General features: G+C 54.2%; 1 protein-coding gene across 2 annotated transcripts in view; it reads right to left on the bottom strand.

Annotated features, from left to right (window-relative positions):
- The window catches only part of Pemt (phosphatidylethanolamine N-methyltransferase), a 77,798-nt gene that overhangs the window by 39,700 nt on the left and 12,530 nt on the right, over window positions 1–25,568 (bottom strand). The window contains exon 2 of one of the 2 annotated variants that reach the window (XM_076870439.1): window positions 23,470–23,577. In XM_076870439.1, coding sequence (XP_076726554.1) covers window positions 23,470–23,577 — 108 coding nt within the window. The remainder of the gene's footprint in view (window positions 1–23,469; window positions 23,578–25,568) is intronic. The other variant, XM_076870441.1, reaches the window with a different exon arrangement.

The raw sequence follows: 25,568 nt of genomic DNA, 5'->3' as shown, positions 1-25,568 counted from the left end.
CTCATGTCCCTCTGAAGGCCCGGTACATCCATGACTCACTCATTCCTTCCATTCCAGAACAACCCCTACTCTTGCTTGCTTCCAAACTTTTGCTCAAAATGTTCTCTTTTGAGATAATGAAGTTGTGCTGAAGTAGGAAATGTCCTTAGTTTTAGGAATACTACACTGAAATGTTGAGGAAGGACATGTCTAGGTGTCTATGATGTCAGCAAACACAAGATGTTCTAGAAGCCCAGTGCGTAGTTTATTTTTTTCTACTTTTCTATGTGCTTCAGATCTGCCAGTTAAACCCCCCTCTGCCTGAAAATCATTCTTTTCCTTGCCTGGTCCTTCCTGCTACAATCTCTCTGGCCCTCAGGGTGCCTGTCTCCTTCCATCTCTCTCTGCATCCCCCCGGCCCCACTGCCTGGGCCTCACTCCCAGCATGCCAGCTTCCGAGCTCTGCGTTCTCTGTACCCATCTCACCTCCTCAGCAGCCGGTGACCTCACTGGGAGAGGCCAGGCCTCTCACCACCTTTCTGGAAGTCTGCAGCAGTATTGACTGAATCCCTCATAAGTGAGGTGCTCAAAACCAGTACCACTCCTGCATTTGCAAAGGACTATGATGACGGTGTTACCCGAGGCCACCAAAGTCATTACTAATGGAGTAAAACAGGAGATCTCAGCACCAGTAAAGAGCACATGCCCAGCCAGGTGAGGCATGGCCTACTATTACCACCCTGGCCTGGCAGGGCTCACCTCTTCACCACATCCTGGGTCAGCAGCCCTGACCCACCAGGTACAGACTCACAAGGCCTGGGCTCCCTTACAGGGGTCCTCTCCACCCCATATTCAGAAGCAAACTTCAAACCACAGTGAGCCTCACATAGCCCATCCAAGGGGTCAGGGTGTGACAGGATCTAAGCAACCCTCAGTGCTTCTGTCTGCTAAGACCGCAGAGGCCACCGGAGGAGGAGACAGCACCCACAGGGCTCTGAGCAGCAGTGTGAAGCTTCTGGAAGTTGGCTTTGCCTCCCCACAACCTGTCCGGCCAGCAGCCTCCTGCACGGTTCACCCTGGAGGGGACCTGGCCTCCTCTCTCCTGCTCCATGAGCACTCTCCAGGCAGAGAAGCAGCACAGCAGGAGACCCAGGGACAGGCGGGTCCTCAGTAGCCCTGAGTAGGCTCTCAGCTTGGAGGCAGTCCGCCAATTTCCAATGAGCTCTGCATAATTGCTGAGATTATATGCCCAGGAAGGCGCCTCATTATCCTCACAGCTGCAGTCCCAGGGATGCTGGGACAAGTTATTCCATTTGCTGAGTGCTGACAGTCCCCTGCCCATGGGATTCCTTTTCCTATTATTTTAAGAGGACAGAAAAGAAAGAAGTGTCCGTGGACTAGGTTCTACTTAAGTCCAAGTGACTGAAGGACAAACCTGCAACCAGCTAAGGACATGCCTTTCTGAAGTGCCAAGTGGCCTCCCACCCTCCACCCTTCAAGCACCCTCTTGAGCAAGGTGCCACTCCTCCTCAGGGCACCCAATGTTCCCTATTAGCAGCTTCACTGTTGATGCAGGATAATTCAGTCAATGAGAAGTGATTCCACAGGCAAGGAGGTCCGACCTGCTATTTCACACCTGCCAAGGCAAAGCAAGACATCGGCAAACCAGTCCAGACCTGTCCGTGAGCATCACGCTGTGGCCTAGTCTTCCACACTGCAGAGCCCCCAACCCTGCACACACCTGTTCTTCAGGCCACCAGGCAGCAGCTGCCATGGGACAAACTGGGGCACTAAGGAGAACAGACCAGGTGCCCTTGGGAGACCTCTTGTCTGCAGGGCACAGAGGCCACATTATGACCAGGGATGGGGTACTGGGAGAAAGAATAACTTGGGGTTGAGGCAGTCGTCGGGGGCGGTCTTCATACTCAGTCCCAATGAGTGAAAAGGAGACGTCACGCAGAACACAGAAGGGCCTTCCAGGCACAGAAATGTAATGATTATGATGCGCAAAAGTCCTGGTGCGGATGGGCATGGTAGCACACACCCGTGATCCCAGCGATTCAGGAGGATCATAAGTTCAAGGCCAGCCTGGTAACCTAGCAAGAAGCTGTCTCAAAATAAAAAAATAAAAAGGGCTAGGGATGGGGCTCAGTGTAGAGCACACCTGGGTTCCATCCCCACACTGCAAAAAAGAAAAGAAAAAAAAGTCCTGGTGCATTATGGCTGGTCCCTACATGGTTCCCACAGCCCAGCCTGTGCATCTGTGCTGGCATGGAAGGTGACACCCCTGCCCAGTGACTCCTCCCCTGGGCGCCTGGTCTCTGGTGACCACCAGTGTCTGGGCTACAGCAAGGGAGAGAAACTGAGAGCGGGTATCTCAGGCTTCATATTTAGGGAGCAGGTGTCTCCCCGTGATAGAAGCCAGAGCCCAAAGGAAGCCACCTGAGAAATCAAAATCACACTATGGTCCACAGGTGAACTCTGAGGAAACAGAGTCACACGTGGCTCAATGACAGGGATAAATTCTGAGATGCATCAATGGCCAATTTCTTGTGGGAACATCCCAGGTGAGATGGTACAACCTGGGACACAGCTTGGCTACATGGGCTAGCCCACTGCTCCTCGGTGACAACAAACCTGAGCATCGCATTAGTGAACTGAACCCTGAAGACCACTGAAATACAATGGTCTCTATGTCCCTAAATCCATCTAAACGGTTTAGGAAAAGGTGCTGCAAAAACAGCCGGCAATAAAAATTTTTCAGCTCCATTAAAATATCATGTCGCTCTATATGTGACAAAAATGTTACTGTGTGGTGCGTTTCACAGTGTGACAAAGGAAAATGGGATGTGGGAGGTGGAGAGGCAGAAGGAAGGAACACGGCAGCTGAGAGCTGGGACTGGGCCAGGAGTGGGCCAGGTGGTAAGAGGCAGGTTACAGAGGGTGTCCCCCAGTCCCTCCAGGGGTTAGCATGTCACACCAGAGTCCCTGAGGGCTTTATAGTGGGTACAGGCCTTAACGAGTCAGAGGCAGGGCCTGTTTGGTCAGCAGGCTGGGGGACCATCTGGGCCATAAGATGTCCAAGCCCTTGCCTATGTCCAGGGGCACACTCATCAGGACTCCTGCATTGGGTGCACACCTTGCATGGTGACAAGCAGCCACAGTGATTTTTTGAAATAATCTTTTATTCTGGAAAACTTTGAGATTTCCAGAAAAGCTGCAAAGACAACACAGGGCGCTCTCCATATGCCTCTGCCCGGCTCCCTGAGGCTAATGCCTCACAACCAAGGGTCAACAGCCAGAGTCCACCGCAGTGACAATCTGTCCAGTCCAGCAGACGGGAGGCAGGTCCTCCTAGGGCCATATGACCACTCTGAGCCCACAAGCCCAGTGGGCACCTGCATGTCCACACCACGCCCCATGCTCCCTTCCAGAGACCGTGCTGGCCGGAGAGGGGGCACGAACAAGGCGGAGGGCCACACACCCTGCCCGTCTTCAGAAAGAACAGAAAAGACAGCCTGCTCACAGAAACCCAATCCTCCCACCCTCCTTCACACAGTGGTGCGACTGTCCCTGAAAACCCATCTGACAGGGAGAGGACAGCACAACTGGGCACAGGGACTTTCTCTCCTCTCTAGGGACAGCCTGGGTTCAAAATACCATGTTCTATGCTAATTAGACCCCCCTGCACACACCCGCCAGAACGTTTCCCGTGATTCTCGGAGCACAGGGATGTTCACAGTTCTCTGTCACCCAAAGGGAGGGACAAGACAGAACAACATGATCCTCGACTGTCCCAGGGGCTGCTGAAGCTTGGTTCCTGGGATGGCCCTGTGCGACTCCCGCGCCACCGATTAAATTGAGTTTTGAACAAGAGACCTGCATTGGCTTTGCAGATACACAGCTGAGCCATAATTGGGAGACTCCTGTGGCACTCAGAGGTCAAAGGCCACATGCACAACCCCCACCGGGACAGTCTGCTTAGGAATCCAGGGTCTTGATCCTTCACAAACACACTCCCTCCCTTCAACGATCATGCCCAGAGCAATTCCAGACTAGAGGTAGACACTGCATGTACCTACCCACGTGGGCAATAAGCAAAATAAAGAGGTTTACTTTGGCACTGTTTATAGTAGTCAAAGTTGAAATCAAATGGCCATCAGTGGGAGTATGGGTACATAAATTATACCTGCATGATGAAGTACTGCACAGCCATGTAAAGAGTTAAGCAGATCAGTAGATGCTAAAGTGAACAACCTCTAAAAACCACTGAGAGGTGGGATGACTTTAAGGATTAGTTAAAACATCCATTAATTAGAACACTCTGGAAGCACTAATGTCAGTTACTACTATTGTTAGAAGATCATCCCAAAGGAAAACACAGAGAATGTCATGCTGTCACACAGGTAGGGTAAAGAGGGACACTTGTCTGTACAGAGATGCTTTATACAGAGACTTCTCAGGAAGGAAAAGGGGCTCAGGAGAAAGAGAACTGAGGGAGCCATTTGGCTATACACCTTCTGGCACTATTGGATTTTTATCATGCACGCTTATTATCTACTTTAATATTTTAAACATAATGACTGCAGAGATCATTAAAAACAATAAATTAACTCTGTCTCCACTGGTAAGAAGAAGATGGCCGTGTGTGGCGGCAAGCAAGGTGTGGGAGGAGGGGTGTTGACTGTGCAGCTTGAGGCCCAGCAATCCTGGTTCAGGTTCATGTGGACCATACTAGGTGTCCTTGTTCATCTATACCAAGGGCGCCAGTGAGAGCCGCTGCAGAGGTGGGCAGCATCACTCTGCCCCGGGTCACAGTGCCTTCACTTCACACAAGTGTGACAACCCGACTGTGTGCCCAGGGCACTCACTGCACCTGAAGCCAGAGACGGGGGGAGGGGGGGGGGGCGCACTGGGTCCAGATGCTGGGACACTGTGGCCAACGGAGCCAGCAGACACACAGCACACACACACAGGGTCCTGAAGGACAGCAGCATCAGGGCCACCAGCAGGGGCATGAGGGTGTGTGTCCCAGTGGAACCCAACCAAGCTCTGGGCAGCAACAAAGGAGCTGCTGGAGACCTCTGTCAACATGGAATGGTTGGACCAAGGAGGTGGGGAACCTCCATGTGATTTAGAAAGACTATCAACTAGGAGAAGAACCAAACAACCGGGGGCATTGGAAGACCCACGAAAAGCTAAGAGAATTGTCTGACGCAAAACTGGGTCAACGGTGGTCTCATGTGCTGGTTGGGCTTCTTGTCTTACCCCAAACAGTTGCCACGGTCCTCTCCTACTCCCCTAACCCCGCACTCTGCCCCTGTGGGGAGACAGCTCTTCTCTGGGGACAGCACAATTCCTCATCTGCAGGGACCTGAGGCCAATTCAGGGTGGTCACAGAGCCACACCTGGGCCCAGGCGGCCAAAGGGCCCAGTGCCACAGAGGCCACCTCAGGCAGAAAGGCAGCCATGGCAGCCTTGCCCAGGGATGTGCTCTCCCACCCCATGAAATGCCTTGACTGTGATCAACAGGGGTCAAGGTCACGCAGTCAGTTTTCTTTTTGATTATCTTGCTGCCATTTTGACATGGAGACCCAAGGTCTAAAATTAGGCCACTGGATCTCACACCTAACTTTCCAAGCTCCCTGGTGGCAGAGGTGTAAATCCACACTCGGGAACAGTGCCTTCTGAACACTCTGCTCCCCAACCCTTCACCTGGTCCCCTTCCCGCCCCGGCCAAGAGCCTTGCAGGGGACCCCTGCTCACAGTGCACCCCTGCTCACAGTGCACTTGGGGAAATGCCGAAGGGCTCCCATCCATGGGGTCCCAGTGCCTCTCTCACCTCCCCCAAAAGACCCAGTGTCCACCTTTCCATGGAAACTGAGAACACAGGTGCCACCAAGGTGTGAAGATGCCCAGCAGGCCAGGGGATTAGAAAGGCTTTGATGTCCCCACACACAGTGTTCTTTGCAGACCCAGTACCCTCAGCCCGCAAGGAGTTAATGTCATCGCTGCCTTCTCCATCCAGGCTGGAGTCAGAGGCAGAGTCAAGGTCAAGGTCAAGGTCTCCATCAAAGCTCCAGCAGCCCTCAGACTGCACCCTCACCTCCATATCAGTATCCCGGCTCAGGGCAGAACACCTGGGCTTGGCTGTGGAAATGTAGGGGTGCTTGCATGCCCTGGACTCCCCATTTTCCTTCCCACCCATACTATCTCTTTTCCCTGGGGAGCCACCTCGCTCTCAGTGGTGCTGCTAACACCTTTGTCCTACCTGACCTCTCAAATGAAATCAGACCCTGGCCCCTTGTTCTGGAACACCCCTGATTCTGCACACTTTAAGCTCACAGGTGTCCCTAGGACCCTGAAGCGCCTCGTGTCGTGATCACCTGACCACTAGTAGCAGGCTGCCCCAGATGTGTCCTAGCTTCTTCTGACTCCCCAATGTGGCTGTTCCCTGGAGAGCCACTTGCAGGGACTTTCTCTCGGGTCCTTCATCCACAGCCACTCAAAATCAAGTGAGGCCTGGGGTTCCTTGCAACTCTGTGCCCAGAGAGCCAAGCAATATCTAGAGACGTCTGTGGATGACTCCCCTCAGTTCCCCATGATCTCCTTTGCCTGTCTGGGAGGACGCCAGATTCCAGCCACAGCAGGTGAGTGTGTGGCTCTGGAGGAACTACTCCTTCCCTCTGCCTGCCAGCAAGTCACAGCCACTCCCGCCCAGCACAGGCAGTAGGTGGGGCTACTCTGGATTGGAAGGTCCAGAAGCTTCTCTGGGAGTGGGTTTGGGGTCTGCAACCTGAACCACAAGCAGGAGCCAGCCTTGGGAAGAGCTGGGAGAGGCAGACAGAAGCCACCCTGGGGGCCTCCTGGCTAGGATCCTGCAGCTGATGTCAGCGGTGCTCTCAGGGCCTCTCGGTTCCCTCCTCATCTGTTTCTCTCACTGACACACCTTGTGCAGAAAGGTTCAGCTCTCAGTATAAAGGAGATGGCATTGGCAGCATTGGGAGCTGTGGTGTCAAGTCAGGTCTCTGTCCTTGGTAAACTGGGGTGAGATGCACAAAAGGTGACAACACTCCAAAACCATTTATGCCCCCGCCACGGACACACACCCCAATACCCTGCTTTTGAGCCAACGGTCAGCTTCACAGGCATACATGTCACGTCTGAGCATGCTCCCGCGCTGCTGGCAGGGGTGGGCACCTCGCTGGCTCTGGCCACAGTCAAAGCTAGCAAACCAGGGCTGTGAGCTGTGCGGGCCTAAGCAAATGGAGCCCTTAATTGCAGGATTTCATCAGTAACAACCAGTGGCATTTTCAACAGATTTTTTAAAACACCTACAGCACAAAAGTGAAAGAGGGAGAGAGAATAATACCTATCCAGTCACTCACTCCACCAACACTTACAGGCCCTGCATGGCTCCATGCTCTCTAAGGAGGGGCGTGAATCCCACACACATGTGCGTGAGCACCAAGGCGCAGTGTTAAATCCCGCATAGGAATCAGCACTACAACCCTTCAGAATCTCTGCAGAATTGGTTCCAGGATTTTCTACGGAATATCAAAATCCCTAGTGCTCAAGTCCCTTCTATAAAATGGTACAGTGTTTGCAGAGAACCTATGCACACCCTCCTATATGGTTTATATCATCTCTAGGAGACCTATACTACCCAATACAATGTCAATGGTAGGTAAATAGTTGCATTGTTTAGGAAACAGGTAGAAGCAAGAAAATCCAATTTCTTTTAGAATTTTTTGATCCAAGTTCGGTTAAATCTGAGGGTGTACATTCCAAGACTGCAGAAGGCCAGCATTATTCCCACTGTGCCCATTTCACAGAAGAACCACAGCTGTAAGGTACCTCCCCAAAGTCTCCCAGCTGGTAGGTGGTAGAATTCTGCCCAGTACAAGGTACCCCACCCACCCCCAGGAGGAAAGGAGCTGTCTTGGCAGAAGGCAAAATAAGGGATATGCCAGGGCTGGGGATGTGGCTCAAGCAGTAGCGTGCTCGCCTGGCATGCGTGCGGCCTGGGTGATCCTCAGCACCACATATAGACAAAGATGTTGTGTCCGCCAAAAACTAAAAAATAAATATTAAAATTCTCTCTCTCTCTCTCTCTCCCTCTTTCTCTCTCTCTCTCTGACTGGGAAAAGAGAGGCCACACACTCTCTCCTGCCTCTGGGAAGCAGAGGAGGCCAATTCTCACCAGTTCCATCACAGCCCAGCCTCCCCAGTGCCTGAGCAGACCAGCATCAACAGAGACAGAGAAGAGCCAGAAGAGCCAGGCATGGTGGTGTCTATCCAGAGTCCCCGCTACTCAGGAGGCCAAGGCAAGAGAAGAACTTGAGCCCAGGAGTCTGAGGCCAGCCTGGGCAACATAGTGAGACTCAAAAAAGAAGAAAGAAGAACCAAAGCACAGCACATCTCAGCAGGACATGGGCCCAGGTCAGGACGAAAGGGTGTTAGGTGACATGCAGGCCTGGGGACAACAACGAGCTATGCTACCTACTTCTGGCAGAGACAACTTCTGCCCTGGTGAGGCTGTGATGGGGACAGGGTAAAGTGAGCAGGCGTCCCCCAGGGCCTAGGGAACTAGGGAAGGTAGTTCTTGGGAAAGCACTGGCTCCTGGGTGCAGTACTGAGCTGAGAGTCAGTCCTGTCCCTCCTAAGGTTTGTTAAGGGCATCTGTGAGCTCAGGGCCAGGGAGGGCCAGGGATTGGCCAGGTCAGCCACCAGCTGCACACAATAGAATGGTGGGACCCTACTTTGGGTACGACCAGAGAAGTCAAAAATTGTGCACTATTTGTGTACAATGAATTGAAAAGAATTCTGCTGCCATGTATAAATGATTAGAACAAATAAATGAATTAGGAAATAAAAAAGGTCCACCTGTCCAAGGCTCCAGGCCACCCCAGCGACAGGTGAGGCAGTGTCCCACCACATCTCTCCAACTCCGACCACCCCATCCTTCCCTGGCAATGCCCTTAACCACCCTTTGGCTGCTTATCTCCCTGTGCCCTGAATCCCAGCCTGGCACATGTAGGGGACTCAGCGACAGTATGCCGCATAGCCAGGGAAGGCCAGGGTGCCCTGTTGGTGCCCTCTTCTGCCCTTTATCTCACCTTTCTCTTCCTTCCACAGCCCTTCCCCCCTTCCCCCCTCCTCTGGACCCTACTGGCAAATCCCATAGGTGCCTAGAACCCAGGAGGCCTTGCATGATGGCCGGAACCCATGTGCACCCCGGTCACCAAACATCACTGAGCACCAAGTGGGAAGGAACCCAAGGACAACAGCCACTCACACTTCACCCTTGCCGAGCCTGGACTCTGCCTGCTGCTGCCCACGGGGTATTTCACTGACCCTCGCCACAGCTGTGACAGGGAAGCCATGGCTAACCTGTTTCACGAGTGAGGAAACCAAGGCACGGAGCTTGGGTTCAGTGCCCTGCATTGCCCAGCGGTTACTATGAGCCAGAACCAAGGCAGGCAGGTCCTGAGCAGGTGGGAGGGCCCTGCACAGGAGAGCAAGCCCTCAGGCCCACCCCACAGGTGCAGCCTGAGGCAGCCTCGGGAAGCCTATGGTGAGGCGACAAGGGAAAAGAGCCCAACGTGATGGCTGCGGCGCAGGCTCCAGCAAGGTTCTCATTACCGTCTGCCCACAGCAACAACCTTCCAGGCAACTGCTATGGAGCCTATTTACAGATGAGAAAACTGAGGCTCGGAGAAGCCAAGCATATCTCATCCAGGTCCCCCCACTAAGAGGTGGTGGTGGCAGGACAGATGGTGTGCTCAGAGGCCAGATGAGATGTGGGGACACCGCTCTGCCAGGATCCTGAGGACGGTAAGGGCAGGAGTAGGGCTGGAAGACGCAGTGGCACCTCCACACGCAGCCTCACGTGGCTGCTCCACATGCAGCCCTGCCTACAGGAAGTCCCAAGTGCAGTCAAAATATTGACACAGGCGAGGCTCACGAGCCTGGAAGTCAAGCTGCTGAGAGTCAGAGCCAGGCACGTGCAGCCCCCAGGCTCCAACGGGGAGAGGACAACAGGGCTCGATTGGCAAAGGGTGCTCCTCTTCCCACCCTCAGGGGCTCCAGTGTTCGGCTCCATCTGGGTCAGGCCATGCTGCCACTTGGAGCCATGTTTCCGCCTTTGCCCAATTTGACTTGACTGTGCCCCAGGGGTGCAGGGGTGTGTGTGCACTCAGGTGTGTGGGTGTGTGCAAGAGGCAGGTGGGAGGGGGAGCACAAGAGCAGGAGCCCAACTGGCAGGCCCATCTCTGGGCTCACAGCTGTGTGACCCAGGCAAGTCAAGGAACCTCTCTGATCCTCAGTGGCTGCTTCTGCAAAATCAAGGGTTGACCCCTCAAGGGCCAGCCAAAACAGCAGCAGTGGCAGCAATGGTAGTGGTGGCACTTATGATTATGACATTCACAACAGCAGCAACTGTCATTACAGAAAAAGCACTGTCCCTGTCCCTATCACAAGCTGCTCTGCCCCTCCACTACAGGCTCCAATCCCTTATCTCACCCTCAGAGGCTAGTGAGGAAGGGACATCTGAGAACAAAGGAACACACCCTGACTCAAGCCAGTCCCTCCCCAGCCCCTACCCCACCCCAGCCCCTCAGGAGACCCCCTTGGCCTTCAGCCAAGTCACTTATGGCCAAGCCCAAAGTCCCCACCTGTCTGACAGGAAGTGGAGGAACCTGTGCAGGACACCTGTCATTGTCACTCCCGTCCGATGGAAGGGGAGCCCCTGTGGGTGCCAGGGATGACCCCTGTCCTGGTGCCCTGGACCAGGACAGCCTGGCGAGGGAGCAACAGGGGAGACACAGGGTGGGCACCAGGCGGGACCTCAGCCCGAGGGGCACTGACTTGGGATCCTCCAGACAGAGCCCCACCGCGGGGCTCCCACCTGCCGTCGGTCAAGGTCCCCTCCACCTCTGCAGTGGAGGGTGGGTTAGGGGACTCCAGACCCCACCAGGGCGAGTGCTGCCTCTGACCTCAGAGCCCTCGCCTCTCTCACCCTCTCTCACGGGGCTCCCGGAGCCAGCAGGCCACCCCTACCAGGGAAAATAACAGACATCACTTTGGCTCCATGCCCCAAGGGGACCGCCTCCAAAATGGGAGGGGAGGTGTCAGGAGATGGCAGGAGGGAGCAGAGAGGGAAGGCCAGGAAAGGGACTGAGAGCTCTCTGGCAGTGGCTGGGATGTGGCTCAGCGGTACAGCTATGGCCTAGGACGCCAGGCCCTGGGTCCATCCCCAGCACTACACACACACACACACACACACCAGAAATCAACCCAATTAACAGTGAGTCACAGGACCCCTTCCACACCTCATTCGCCTGGTGCCAACCCAACAGCAGTACTGTCTATGGCTAGGGTGGGCGGGAGAGGGAGAAGCCGAGGCTGTCGGTGGCCCCCGCTTCCCATTCTGAGAGCCTCACCAGGGCTGCACCAGGAGGCTGGAGAAGCTGGTCCTGCTCTTTCAGAACGTGAGTCTCTGGAGGTAAGAGACGTAGAGAGCAGGGAACCGATGCTGCCTGAGGACATGCGTGGCCAGGTCTGTGCCACACACACCTGGGCTCAGCCCCACCCATGAAGGAAGCATCCCTGGGCCCAGGTATTGTCACTGCTCTCACTGCAAGCCCCTCTCCCACGAGTACAGCCCTCAGAGCGGGACCAGCTCTGCCCAGGAGCTGGCACTCTCCCCAGCCTCCCTGGAGGGCACAGGTTCCTGGACAGGGGAATCCCTGGCACACAACCTGCGCAGGGCCTGAGACCTGAGCCCTGGGCCAGAGTTCTTAAAGCCTGGCTGACACATGCTCTTCTGCATGGGTCTTGATTGCAGGTTCTGGAAACATTCCTCACTGGCTCAGACTCAGCTCTCAAGATGGACAGATAAGACACTTTGGAACCAGGGGAATGGGAGGGGACCAGGAGGCACCATCAGGAGAAAATGTCACCTAATACCCATCCAAGGGCTCCAGAAGTGGGACTGGCTGTGTGGCTAGCTGCAGCTGGCTTTTCACTGGGCACGGAGGGAGGGGCCACTTGCCCACTACTGGCAAAGATGGGGTGCAGCTGGACTATCACGGGGACTTCAAGCTGCTTCCCCATCTGCTACAATGGAATCTCCACCCCTGCCTCCATCTGTGTCCATGCCCTTTCCCATCTTCTTTGGATGGATGGGGATCCAAATGTTTAGAATTGGAAGGATATTGAGAGATAATTTAGCTCAATTACCTTTTTTTTTTTTTTTTCTTTTAACCCAGGAAACTACAAGCAGACCAGGCCAACAGAACTGGCCCAAATTCACAGCAAGGTGATGCAGAACAAATTACACACGGCAAAGGCATCAAGGCCATGGGCACAGAAATCCTTCAGGAACATCTGGCCAGCACCTGGCCAACGCCTAACTGCTCACCTGGTCCCCACAGAAATGCCAAGGTGGGTAGACCTGACCCCATGTGACCCCCACAGGCAGCAGCTTGCCCTGGGAACACAGCTACTGGGGCACCTCCACCCATTACCACCTTGCTTCCACCTCCCACCCCAGGACCTCCGCCAAAGAGGCGTGTGCACCTTGCTGTTCCTGCCATTCAGACCAGGACCCAATGTCAGCCACGAAGGCGGGGACTTGGAGGATGTGGTGTTTCAGGGACAGTGAGGGCCATATGTTGTGGGGGCTCCAGCCATAGTCCTCTGCACTGCACACAGTGGGGCTGCCTCCCCAGAGTGTAGGAGGGCTCCCCCTAGGGTCCCTTTCAAAAGTCCTCCCCGGCAGGATGGCCCTGTGGCTGCCTTAGAGTCACCTGTGGAGCCTCACGCCTGCTCAGAGAGCTGGGCCAGTAACAGGCACCTGATTTTGAAAACGGCAGATGGAGAGTTTTTGCAGACTCCACCTACCACCCTCTGCTCCAATCCCCAGGCCTCTCCGGATTTCCCTTTCCCATCAAGGGCCTGGATTCTCCCCACACTTAGAGCTAGGCTGGAAGCTGACTCTAGCTCCTCCTGAGGCCTCTGCCCGCTGCCCAGACACACCCCCAGCCTGTAGGTCAGGCAGGCTCCACAACAGGCCCAGGCACCCAGCGCCGTGCCAGGGTCCCCTCTTTTGAACAAACTATTGGAATTATCTCGGGGTCTTGCAGCATCACATAGTGCCACGCTGTGTTGAGGGTAAATTCCTCAATGGGGCAGTGTTGGGAGGTGGCAGTGTTGGGAGGTGGTGCCTCGGGGGAGGGTTAGGTTTCTTGATCGAATTAGTAGAAAATTAATGATATTTCATGGAAGTGCGATTGCTGCATCTCACCAGAGGATGAGCTACCACGAGACTGGGTTGGTATAAAGCAAGGTTGACCCCTGGGGTTTCGCCTCTTCCCCACGAGGTCACCTGCCCTTCCACATCCCACCATGAGTCATGCAGCAAGTGACCGTGACGCTGAGCAGCTGCAGGCGCCTGCTCCTGGACTTCCCATCTCCAGACCGTGAACCCTGTAACTCCCCCATCTCAGCTATCCGGTCACAGCCTGGCAGAGAATGAAAAGAGCAGGCAGTCAGGGACAAGGGGGCAGGAACAGGGATGCCACCTGGGCGACCGATGAACCCAACAGCAGCCAGTCACTGTGCAGCCCCATTGCGTGGCCATGAACACACACATGCATCAGTCTCCAGGTCCCCTCCTGGCTGACTCCAGAGAAGTGTGGTGACTTGTCCCAAGTCACAGCATACGTCAGCAGTGAAGTGAGACAACCAACACCTTGGAAATTTCCTGGGATTTTTTTTTTCAGACAGAGTCTCACTAAATTGCTGAGGCTGGCTTTGAACTTGTGCTCCTCCTGCCTCAGCCTCCGGAGCTGCTGGGATTACAGGGGTGAGCCACTGCACCCAGCCCCACAGACTCCTGATTGGTCCCAAAAGAAGATCTGAGGTGGTAGGACTGCAAACTGGTACAGCCATGGTGGAAGATGAGGTTCCTCAAAAAGGTCAAGGGTTCTACAGCACAGAAGGTGACACAGATTACACAGTTTATTACACAATTTATAAGTAACTAGAGAGAAGAACTGGAAAGATTCCAACCCAAAGAAATGGCCAGTGTTTAAGGAGAAGGGAGCATTCACTACACTGATTTGATCAGTATGCACTGTCTACCGAATTACCACACTACACCCCATAGATGTGCATAATTATCATGTATCAACTAAAAGAAGACCCAAAAGTGAAACAAAGCAAAAAACACAGCCATAGCCAGGTGTGGTGGCTCATGACTGCAATCCCAGCACCTCCAGAGGCTGAGGCAGGAGGATCCCAAGTTCAAAGACAGCCTCAGCAACTTAGCAAGGCCATAAGCAACTCAGCAAGACCCTGACTCTAAATTTAATATTAAAAAGGGTTCAGGGACTGGGGTTGTGGCTCAAAGGTCGAGCACTCGCCTAGCACGGTGAGGCACTGGGATCAATCCTCAGTACCACATAAAATAAAGCTATTGTGTCCACATATAACCAAAATAAATAAGTAATTTTTTTAAAAAAAAAAGCTTTGGGGGTACTGGGGTTGTGGCTCCGTGGTAGCGCACTTGCCTGGCATGCGTGAGGGTTAGGGTTCGATTCTCAGCACCACACACAAATAAATAAAAATAAAGGTCCATCAACAAAGGAAAAAAAAAAGCATTGGGGATGCGGCTCAGTGGTTGAGTGCCCCTGGGTTCAATCCCTGGTAACAAAAAAACAACAACAACAAACAAATAAACAAAAACCAGCCAGGATCCCTGACTCCTAAGATGATTCTGGCTGCATCTCCTTGGTTCCTGCCAGTGTACTCATGAAGTCCACAGAGGACTTACTAGCTCCTTTTAAAGATGGAGAAAGAAGGCCCAAGAGAGTGGGAGAGGACCAACTGTGATCCATGTGCTCCCAGCAGAGTTGGGAGTGACCCTGCCCAGCTCTATCACTCCCCAGGGCCACCTGGGGCTCACCTTCCAGGAGGGAGTACCCTTCAACCATCCACCCCTTCCAATGCTGGGCGAGGCCCCAGCATCCACATATGGCTCAGACTGGAACAGACCAGTGCTATTAACAGTTCCCCAGCTCATCACTGCAGGGGACCAAAAAGACACAAAGGCAGAGCCAGCATTGCTTTGAGTCAAGGCTCAGGGAAGCCTGGCTAAAGAAGGCACAGAGGCAGCCAAGTGGGGAAGGGGGGGGGATGGGTCTTTTAGGAAGTAGGAACAGAATGTGCAAAGGCACAGAGGAATGAGAGGAGACCAAGCCTGCAGGATGGCAGGAGTCACGTGGCCAGAGCTCTGCAAGATGACACAGGGGATGTGCCTAATGGGAGGGGTCCAGGTCATGAGTGCACCTCAAGCCACACCACCTACTCTGAAGGCAATCAAAATCTACAAAGGGTTGGGGGGCGTGGCTCAGTGGTAGAGCACTTGCCTAGCAAGTGTAACCCTGGGTTCTATCCCCAGCAACTCCCCCTGCCCCCCAAAACAAAAGATTCAAGTTGAGGGGCCAGATCTGCTGGAAATCACAGGAGAAAGTCATAAAATTCTGCCCAGTTCTTTGCCCCCCATCCTCACCCCCCCCCGCCGTGTGATAAGAACCGGAAGTGATCAACACCAAATCCCACAGTGAAGTGCCCTGTCCACTGCCTCCTAGTGACACCATTCTACCCGCGCTAAGGTGTGCAATACCCTTGTAATGCCAGAACCAAAAACCATCCTGGAGGAAAGATGGATCCCACCCCCACCCACCCAGCAAGAAATTCCTAAGAAAACTCTCAAACTGCAGGTCTGGGACCTGGGGGAAGGGAGGACAGGAAGGAGGACAGGGAAGGCTCAGTGGGTCAACCCCAGATGGTGGGGAGCGCGCTCCCCGCCCCTCTCTCTCCCACTTCATTTCCTTCTGTTTTTCTACCATGTCATTCCCGAGCCATCCTGGCAAAGGCTGTGAGCTGACCCAGTTCAAGACATCTAGTCTGTACACATCACCACATTATCACCACATTACCACCACGTTGCTCGGACACTGCGGTTCTAAAGTTAGCCCTGGCTCCCGGCACCCTCGGGGCTCTCCATTCAGAGGAGATATGGCCTGTGGGGTGGTGGGCAGGGCTGTTTGCGCGTAAAATCACATGTTTGCACCTGGCTCAAAAAAGATCACACATTCATATACCCTGGATATCTCGCACTTGAACCAACATCAAGGGTTAGGTGGCAAGACTCAGGTAGGGATCGAGGACATTTGGGCATGCCTCGGTGCCTTAGGTGACATCAGTGTGAAGGGATAAATGGCTGGCTAACTAGTGTTCCCACAGCCAAGTTCTCAAGCTCAGCGAGCCAGCTGGCCACACTCAGGGAAAAATCTTCCCACTGCTGCAGGCCACCCCAGCCAGCCAGCCAGCAAGACGTGCCCTGGCCCGGGAGCACATCTTCCCGAAACACAGGATCCGAGCCCAGTGGGTAATGGCCATGCCCAGGAGCCAGGTTTCCAAGCCAGATGGGAGCAAGGATCCTGACAGTCTGGTTCACGCCCCCTCCAAATTCCACTGCCCATCTGAGTGAGACACACTCATACATGTGTGCGCGCATGCTCGCGCACACACACACATCACCACCAGCACCACCACCACCACCCCCAGTCTCAGGCACACAACCCGTTTGCAGACCAGCGTTCAGTGTCTTCCTTCAGGGATCTCAGGGCCTGCTGCCCACCTGCCAACCTCACACATTCCCCTTCTGTTGTTTCCTGGACTCTTATCTACCCTTCTCTCCTCTAGAAAGCCTGGGTCAACTTAACCCAAGGCCAAGAAGCTCCTCCAGTGAGCTCCAAACAAATCCTGACTTTCCTGTTCCACTTTGGATGTCCAATCTTACCAGTTCCAGGAGGGTAGAGTAACATCCCAGCACCCCAGCCTGGGTGGGCTTCAGTAAAGAAGGGGATCACAGTGTTTCAAAGCTGGAGGGTCTCGCTTTACAAATGGAGAGAGCAAGGCCAGGAGAGGGGATGTGAACAACAAGGGGTCTTGGGCTGACACCCACAGACTGCAGGCTGGCGTCTGGGGTCATAAATGCAGGTGGCAGCAGCAAAGGCACAATGAAGGTAGAGGTGGGGTGGGGGGAAGGCAGGGCAAGGGCAGACAGGGACACGGCCCAGGACCACACCAGCCCCCTTGTCCCTGCTGTCACCGCCTCTTCTATCACTGTGACCTCCATCGTTGTCATCTCCTCCTTGCCGTCACCCTTTCCCTGATGTCACCTCCTCTTACCTCACTGTCACTTCTTCCCCACTCCTGGGAACCAGGGAAAGCATACCTCCCCTTGCCCACAGCGCCACCTGCCGCCCAGCCACCCCAAAGCTCCCCCAAAGCCCCTGCCACCTGCTCAGGACCACAGGAACCAGGGGGCCAGACACCCCACTGTGGAGACCCTGTCCATCAGCCTAGCAGAGCAAGCTCTGCAACTTCTTGGAGGAAAAGGCCACCTCCTCCCAAACTAGCTCTCCACCAAGTGTGACCCTGGGTCCTGATTGGCCCAACTGTCGGGGCTCTGGGGACGCAGGACTCTTGGGCTGCACTCAGGAGCACCCCTAGCCAGCGGGCAGGTTGGCCATCCTGAAGCAGGCACAGGGCCCGCCACCCCCCAGGGCCTCACCTGCAGGGCCACGGCTGGGATACATACCCACGGCAGCCATGCCAGCCAACACTCCCCTGGGAGCACCCGAAGCCTCCACACCCCTCAGAGAGAGGCCCAAGGCGGGGGCATGTTGGGACAGAGGGAGCTTCGAGGTGGGGGCTGCAGGCCGACCCTGAGGCAGGGCTGGTCCTGCCAGGAGGGATACAAGCAAAGCTCTCTAAGAGGGCATTCCACAGTGGGGGGAGCCTCTCGGTCCTCTCCTTCCTCTCTCTGGGGGTCCTAATATAGAGGTAAAGAACACCCAGAGCTGCCCTCTCCAACCCTCCATCTCAGTTCGCCATGGTGGCCGGACGTGCAGTCTCCACTGGCTGGACGTTTGTGGTAAGCAAACCTCTGGTGATGAAGACACCAAGACATGTGCAACTTACTCTCACAAACGACAGGAGCCCAAGAACACTACTCAGACCCCAGGCGCTAGCTCCCAGGGGTTCTGACCCCGGGAGGAGCTCGGGAGCTGGCAGGGCCGTCCTGGCTTACTCTCCTGGGTGCCAGACTGTGCCTATTACAAGCCACTGCTGAGCTTCCCTTCCCTGCAATCCCAACTCTTTTGACAAAGCCAGGGGGTGCACAGGCAAATATCCCAAATGGAGGTGGACCTTGGCACAGGATGCCAGAGGGATGCCTTGACTCCCTCCCTCCCCTGGTTAGGAGCCCAAGATGGGTTCGTGAAGTCAGTAACATGGCCTGAGCATTGTTTGTGCCAGGCACGGTACTGGGCACTGGGTGCCAAGGCTAGGCAGTGCAGGGCCCTCCCTGACACAAAAGGGAGGGCAGCAGTTGCTACCCAGGGCACAGCACATGCCAAGGGGGGACACAAGGTAGAGTAGGAACTTTGGGACACTCTTGGGGTTGGTGAGGAGTTAACTGTGGCACCAGGCATGGCAGCTGTGCCATGGGACATACATGGTGGGCACTCAGATCACCTGAGCCACCGTGCCCTGGGAGGAGACCTGGCGATGTCTGGAGGCAGTGCTACTGACCCCTGGTGGACAGAAACCAGGCACACTGCTGAGTATCCTACAGTGCATGATGTAGGGTCTGCGACCCTGACCCAGAGGGCAGGGTGGAGAAAGGACACTTGACAAAGGTCACCACAGGTCTCCAAGGAACCCTGGATGAGAAAGGACAGGTCACCCAGGAGGAGGCTGGGGCCCAGCACGACTGAGGGAGCAGGTAAGGGCTGAGGGGCTTCCCTGACCAGGCAAAGAACTGACCCCTCCTCCTAGGAGGCAGGGGGCCTTTGAGCGTTGGACACTCAGGGCGACTAGAGGGAGACGGGCTGGGGGGTGCACAGACCTGGCTGACGGGTGCAGGGCCTGAAGCAGGTGGTGGCATCTCTTGATAGGTGAAGTCTGTGAGGGCAGACTGAGGGGACAGGGGAGAGGAGGGAGCCAAGGCATCCCTCTGGAACACAGAGGTGGCTTTTGTGGAGACAGAGAAAGGACAGGATATCAGGGGGTTCATGGCCAAAGTTCCTGTGGGGCTTGGAGAATCCCAGATGCAGCCACAGAGCCTGGACCTGGGCTAGGTGACAGACCAGGCAACAGAAGGAGAAGTTCCCCTGGCCCCTCCGCAGCACCCTGGCCTCTGTTCTCCACCCTCGCCACAGCTTGCACTCTGTGTGTCTTTGTACCCAGGGAGGAGAGACTGCTGGCTGTCCTGGGAAGCCAGCCAAGGACACACAAGGCCTGGCGCACAGTGGGGCCTCAGAGAGTAACTGCCCAGCATGGGGCCATCAGGCAGAGGCACAGGAGCAAAAGAGAGCCAGGAGGTAGCAAGGGACCCAGAGAGCCTGATGTTAAGGACAACAAGGCCACAGTGAGAAACTGTCCCCAAAGATTCAGCCAAAGACAGGCTGTAAAGTCCCCTTTGGTGCAGCATTTACCCTCTGAAGGCCTTGGGGTTACGAGAGCAGAGGGCACAGCCTGGCCGTGGTGCAGTGAGGAGGGTACTAGGAGAAGCCTGGTGGGGACAGAACAGGACTGGCGCTGGGCACGGGTGAGAGACTGCCCATGTCAGGGTGCTGCAGTTGAATAGGGCAGCCCACCCTGCCCAAGGCTGCGGAAGCACTTCCACCAGCCACAGCCCCAGAGAGCCAGGCAGTGTCCTAGAAAGGGAGTCCTGGTCCCCAGCACTTGGGCCTCAGCTGCTGGTCCAGCCCCCCAGCTCCACTCCAGTGCCCTTGAAAACCCCACAGAGGTCCTGCTGTTGAGTGTTGCTCTCAGCTCGAGTCCACCCCACAGTCTTCCCGCAGCCTACTGTCACCTCTTCAACCTGCCCTCCACCTTCCCTCTGTCTGAAGCCAGTTGGTGTGGATGCTCTTGCCCCCCAACTTTGCATTGCTGTCTCCTCTGACCAGAAAGCTCTTCCTCAGGCACCTGGGGGGACCCTCCCATGGAAGTCCAGTTTCAGGTCAAAAGTCATCCCTTTGAAGAGGCCTTCCCTGACCACCCCTCCTCTCCTTCTGTCTCTTGCCTGCTATGTTCCCAAGTAGCAGGGATGTATGTGTATTTACTTACTGTCCCCTTCAGAATGCCACTGCATAAGAGTCAGAAAGGTGTACCCCAATGCCTGGGACAGTGCCTGGCCCTCAAGTAGGCCCTCAAGAAATATCTGAAGAACAAATGAACCTCTGTGCTATGGTTTGGCTATGACTGGATTTTGCTCCCCGAAGGTTAATGGGCTAGAAACTTGGTCCTCAGTGTGGCCGTGTTGGGAAGTGAGGAGCCTTTGTAAGGTGGCGTCTAGTGGAAGGCAGGTCCCCAGGTCATTGGGGAATGCCCTGAAAAGGGACTGATATAGTTCTCGCAGGATTAAGTTAGTTCTCTGAAGAGCAGGCTGTAAAAAGTAAGGCCACCTCTCAGGCTTGGCTCCTTCAGCAGGCAGCCCTTTCCTTTTCTGTGGCCAGAGGGCGCTCAGCAGGATGCTGACACTGTGCTGTTTTGAACCCTCCACCAGAATTGTGAGGCAAATAAACCCCCTTATAAAGCACCCAGCCTCAAGGTATTTTGTTATAGCAACAAAAAAATGGACTAAGGGGCTGGGGCTGGGGCTCAGTGGCAGAATGCTTGCCTAACACGTGTGAGGCACTGGGTTCGACCCTTAGCACCACATAAAAATAAAATAATATAAAGGCATTCTGTCCATCTATAAATGACAAAAGTGTTTTGTTTTTTTTTAACTTGACTAACATCCTTCTCAAACCCCACCCTCCAAAGGGGATATAACAGCAGTGCTGTGAAAGTCCACTGAGATCCCACATGAAATGCACCAAGTGTGACACCTGTCTGTGGCAAGACCTCTGGACATCGGCCATCATTAGAATTTAGTAACTGATTTAGGCTGGAAGCTCAGTGGTAGTGCACACCTAAAATGCATGGACCCTGGGTTCCATCCCACACCACATAATAAACAAATAGTTCTTCCAGTGCTTTCACAGCCAGACTCCTTTATTTCTCAAGGTGGATTTTCAATCACCACCTCATCATAGAGACAAGCTCCAGCCCCATCCCAGCTCCTCTTTGTGCTTTTTTGGTTTGGTTTGGTTTGGTTTGGTGTTTTTTTTTTGTACCAGGGATTAAACCCAGGGGAGATTAACCACTGAGCACATCCCCAGTCCTTTTTTATAATTAATTTAGAGACAGGGTCTCACCGAGTTGCTTAGGGCCCCGCTAAGTTGCTGAGGCTGGCTTTGAACTTGCAATCCTCCTGCCTCAGCCTCCTGAGCTGCTAGGATCACAGGCGTGCGCCACCAGGCCTTGCTCATCCCAGCTCCTCTTGCCTCCAGATTTCATTCCATGGCTCTCCCAGGGGAGCAGCCCACTGAACTGCAACATTATGTCGCTTTCTCATTCTGAAACAACTCTGAAGAGTTTGTTCTTTCTACCACTAATGACCACAATCTGTTCCAGTGAATAATTTTTTCAAAAAAATGAGGCAAATCAAAAACGTATGACCAAAGTGGGGGGAAAAAATCCACCTATGACAAACACACAGACAAGGAACTGCCTCAAATCTTACTGCACCTTGACCCCTTGCTACATTGGATGTCCCTGGGGGTCATGACACAGCTTCAGAATGAAGTGTGCAAGAGCACACAGTTGGAAGGGCCTGCAGAAAATGGCCAAGTACACCCCAAGACCCACTGGACATTTGGCTGCCCAAGTCCCCAGGGTGAGGAGACCAGCACACACTTAAACAACTGCTGGTCAGCCAGACCTGTAGGAGCCAGAGGACAGGGAGGCTGGGCAGCTGTTGAAGCCTAGCAGTCTTCTCCTGGGAGGAGGAGAATGCACACACTCACCCACCCACACCTACACCCATACACCCCAGTTACTTAGGGCCACGGTATCTTCTAGGTGGGATCAACAGCCTTTTGACCCTGCATTCATTTCCTGTACCTGCTATAACAGATGGACACGAATACAGTGGCTAAAAAACGACAGAAGGGTCTTCTCACACAGTTCTAGTGGCCGGAAGCCTGATCTTGACCCTCTCTGGCCATGCGTGCACAGGTGGAGAGCGAGCACAGGGGGTGAGGGACAGCAGGGACAAGGCTAAGGTGCCAGGCCCCACAGACACCCACCCTTGCTGGGGAGGCCACATCCGGAGATTAGGACCAACTCTGGCACATCCAGCCACACACTCGGAGACCAAGGCGTCTCAAAAGGAAGGGGAGATGTCACTCTTCTCGCTGGCCTTGGTCCCACCTCCAGACCTCCCTCTCTGACACCCTCTCCTGAAGCAGGGCCAGTGTGTTCAGGACAACAGGGACAGCACATTCAGGATGTGGCCACTCTAAGATGACTGGCCCTGCCCCCACACACTGCCACTCTCCCCAGATGGAGAAGAGACCCAAGTCATAAACCAGATGCAAAACATGTCGTGCTCTGCCCTGGGACCAAGGGCTCACCTTAAATGAAAACAACTGGGAACAGTGTGTTGCTGACGCGGATCTTGGCCTTCTGTAGATTAGCCTCAAGGGTGATCACAGGGCGTCCATAGCTCTGCATCAGTGAGCCGAGCACTGGCTGAGCCCGGGACCACCAGCTCAGCAATATGGGGCAGGACAGCCCTCCAGAGATGGCCACACACCCCAAAAGCTTAATCTGCAATCTTGGTGGGGACACTGCAGGAGCCAATGGCCTGCCGCACCCACACCTTGCTCCAAGGGCCCAGAACCCTCTGCCCACACACCCTGGCCCTGCCACAGAGCCCTCAGGCCTCTGGATGTGTCCCCTGGTGCCCACAAACGAATAGGGTACAGCCAGCTCTGTCTTCTGATTTCAGTCCCGGTCGGCTTGTCCTTGCCACCCACACCTCCACCCCAGCCGTGCAAGCTACTTCACAGGAAGCCACGTGTGGGAACAGCAATGTTTATGGAGCCCACCTGGAGGAGGGGGATTCACAAGAAAATGGCTTTACAGTGGGACAAGGCAGAGAGGGAAGGGAGCCCTGCAGCCCCAGCAATCGACTCCCTGAATATGATGGCTACTAAGGAAAGGGGGGGTAAACGTGAAGTCCTACCGCCAGGCAGCTCTCTGCTGCAGGGCCTGTGGTGCTAAGAGGGCCAGTCCTGCTGCCCTCGGCCACCCTGACGTCAGCCCAGGGCAGGCTTGGCGGCTGAGTTACTGCTTGGGCCTGCAAGGCAAGGAGCTTCCCAGTGTACCTTCACGGGGTGCTGACCATTGGTAGAGAAGGGCATAACAGAGCTATCCAGTCACCCATCTGCCTGGACAACAGTGATCCTCTCCATGCTAGGTCACCCTGCTGGACGGGGTCAGGCACAAGGTACTTACCACATTCCAGAAGAGTGGATTGAAAGCGATGGTGAGGGCCGCCGCCACAAGGCTGGAATCCCAGGGGTTCATGTAGCCCAGCAGCCAGGTCATAACGCAGAGGTCTGCCTGCAGGGACAGAGCCGGCGTCAGCAGGAGGCCCGCCCAGCACCGCCCAGAGAATGCCAGGACCCGGGAGCCCCCAGAACTCAGAGACAAAGTTATCCTCTGGGAACACTCTGGGAGGCTTGGGAACATCCAGCCCAGCCAAGGTTACCACACTGCAGTCTCATAAAACAAGATAAAAAGCCGAAACCTAATCAACTGTGTCGTGCCCTGTCGGAGGGAGCCAGACTGGCAGCTGCAGAGGTGTGCATGGGTGCTGAGGAGCAGATGAGTGATTCTGAAGCTTCCTCAAAGGAAGAGACACCAGAACTGGATGCCACCCGGACCCTCCAGGATGAGGGCTCTTAGAGGCCCCAGAAAAACTCGAGTGCTCAACATACATGAGGAGAAATGCTCATCCTTATTAGAAATCAAGTAAAAGGAAATTAAAACAATTGCAATGTGTGCACATTTATAATCCCAGCTACCCAAGAGGCTAAGGCAGAAGGATCGCCAAGTTTGAGGCCAACCTCAGCAACTTAGCAAGACTGTCTCAAATACAAATTTAAAAGAAAAAAGTGCTGAGGGTGTGGCTCAGTGGTAAAGCACTTGCCTAGCATGAGCAAAGCACTGGGTCCAATCCCCAGTACTCTGGGGGAAAATAGGAAACACTTAATGAGGGACCACCTCAAATCTTGCTGAGGGCACAAGAGAAGTCTTGCAAGCCACAGAGGCATGTCCCCACATCCCAGGAATTCTACACACAGCACAAAGAGCATGTGCAAGAATGTTTCTGGCAGCTTCCAGCGAAAATGACCAGGAACAGTCAGAGACAATCTAGGTGGGTGGGGGTTGTGGCTCCGTGGGAGGCCCTGGGTTTCATTCTCAGAACAGCAAAAAACTAATAATAATAATTATAAAAATAATCTCAGTGCCTATCAGCGGAAGAATGAAGAAATAAAACATGACCCATGTATAAAGTAGCTAAGCCACAGAAGCTAAATAGGTTACATCTACATGTGACAGCATGCTCTTTCTCAGAAACATAAAGCCAAGTAAAAAGAGCGAGTTGCAGCATTCAGAGCAGATACAAATTTTTAGAATTTTTTAGAAAACTACACAATATAGTATTAAATATTCTTTCTCTGTGTGTGCTTTAAAAAAAGATCAGAACATGGTGTACTAACTTCATGATACTGGCTGCCTCTGAAGCAGGGCTTCTCAACCTCTGCATTGTTGGCATTTAGGGCCAGGTCATTCCAGTGTGGGGGTGCTGCACTGTGCATTCTGGGATGCTCGGCAGTCCCCCACCCTACTACTGGCCTCTTCCCACCAGATGACAGCAGCTCCTCCCCCATGTGACAACCAAATGTCCCCTGGTAGCAATGATCCCCTGCAGTGAGACCCTGGGGCCCAGAAGCAAGACGAGAGAATGGTAAGACACTTTCAATATTGATTTCTGGTTGTCATCATGACCTTCTCCATGATGTCTATAATGTTTTATTTTAGGAGTATATTCTCCGTGGCCTCCTGCCTTTCCCCCAGAGCCTTCCCTGATGGAGTTTCACCTCCTGAAAGCCACCCCCACCCAGGCCTCCTCACCTACCCATGGCTCCCACATTCCAGCATCCACCAGAAGGCAGAGTCATGCCCCCTGAGATTATTTTTATAATTTATTATTATTATTCTGAGAATGACAAATCCCTCTGGATTCAGACCTTCCACAGCCTGGCTGATCCCACCTGCCACCCCAATCACCCAGGCAGACTCTTTCGCAATGACTTCTGCACATGCCTGGAATGCCCTCTGTCCCTCTGGACCCCATTCACAAATTCCTACCCATCCCTCAATACCCACCTCTCTCCTCTACCTCTCACCCAGGACACCCTCTTTTGTGTCCAATTATTTAATCATTATCCCTGATGTAGTAGCTTCAATTCTGTGTGTGTGTGTGTGTGTTAGTTACTGGACTCTCAACAACTCAGGGTGCTCTACCACTAAGTTACATCCCCAGT

Source organism: Callospermophilus lateralis, chromosome 11 (assembly GCF_048772815.1).
Source record: "Callospermophilus lateralis isolate mCalLat2 chromosome 11, mCalLat2.hap1, whole genome shotgun sequence".
Taxonomy (NCBI): Eukaryota; Metazoa; Chordata; class Mammalia; order Rodentia; family Sciuridae; genus Callospermophilus; species Callospermophilus lateralis.
This window is presented reverse-complemented; position numbering and strand designations above follow the sequence as displayed.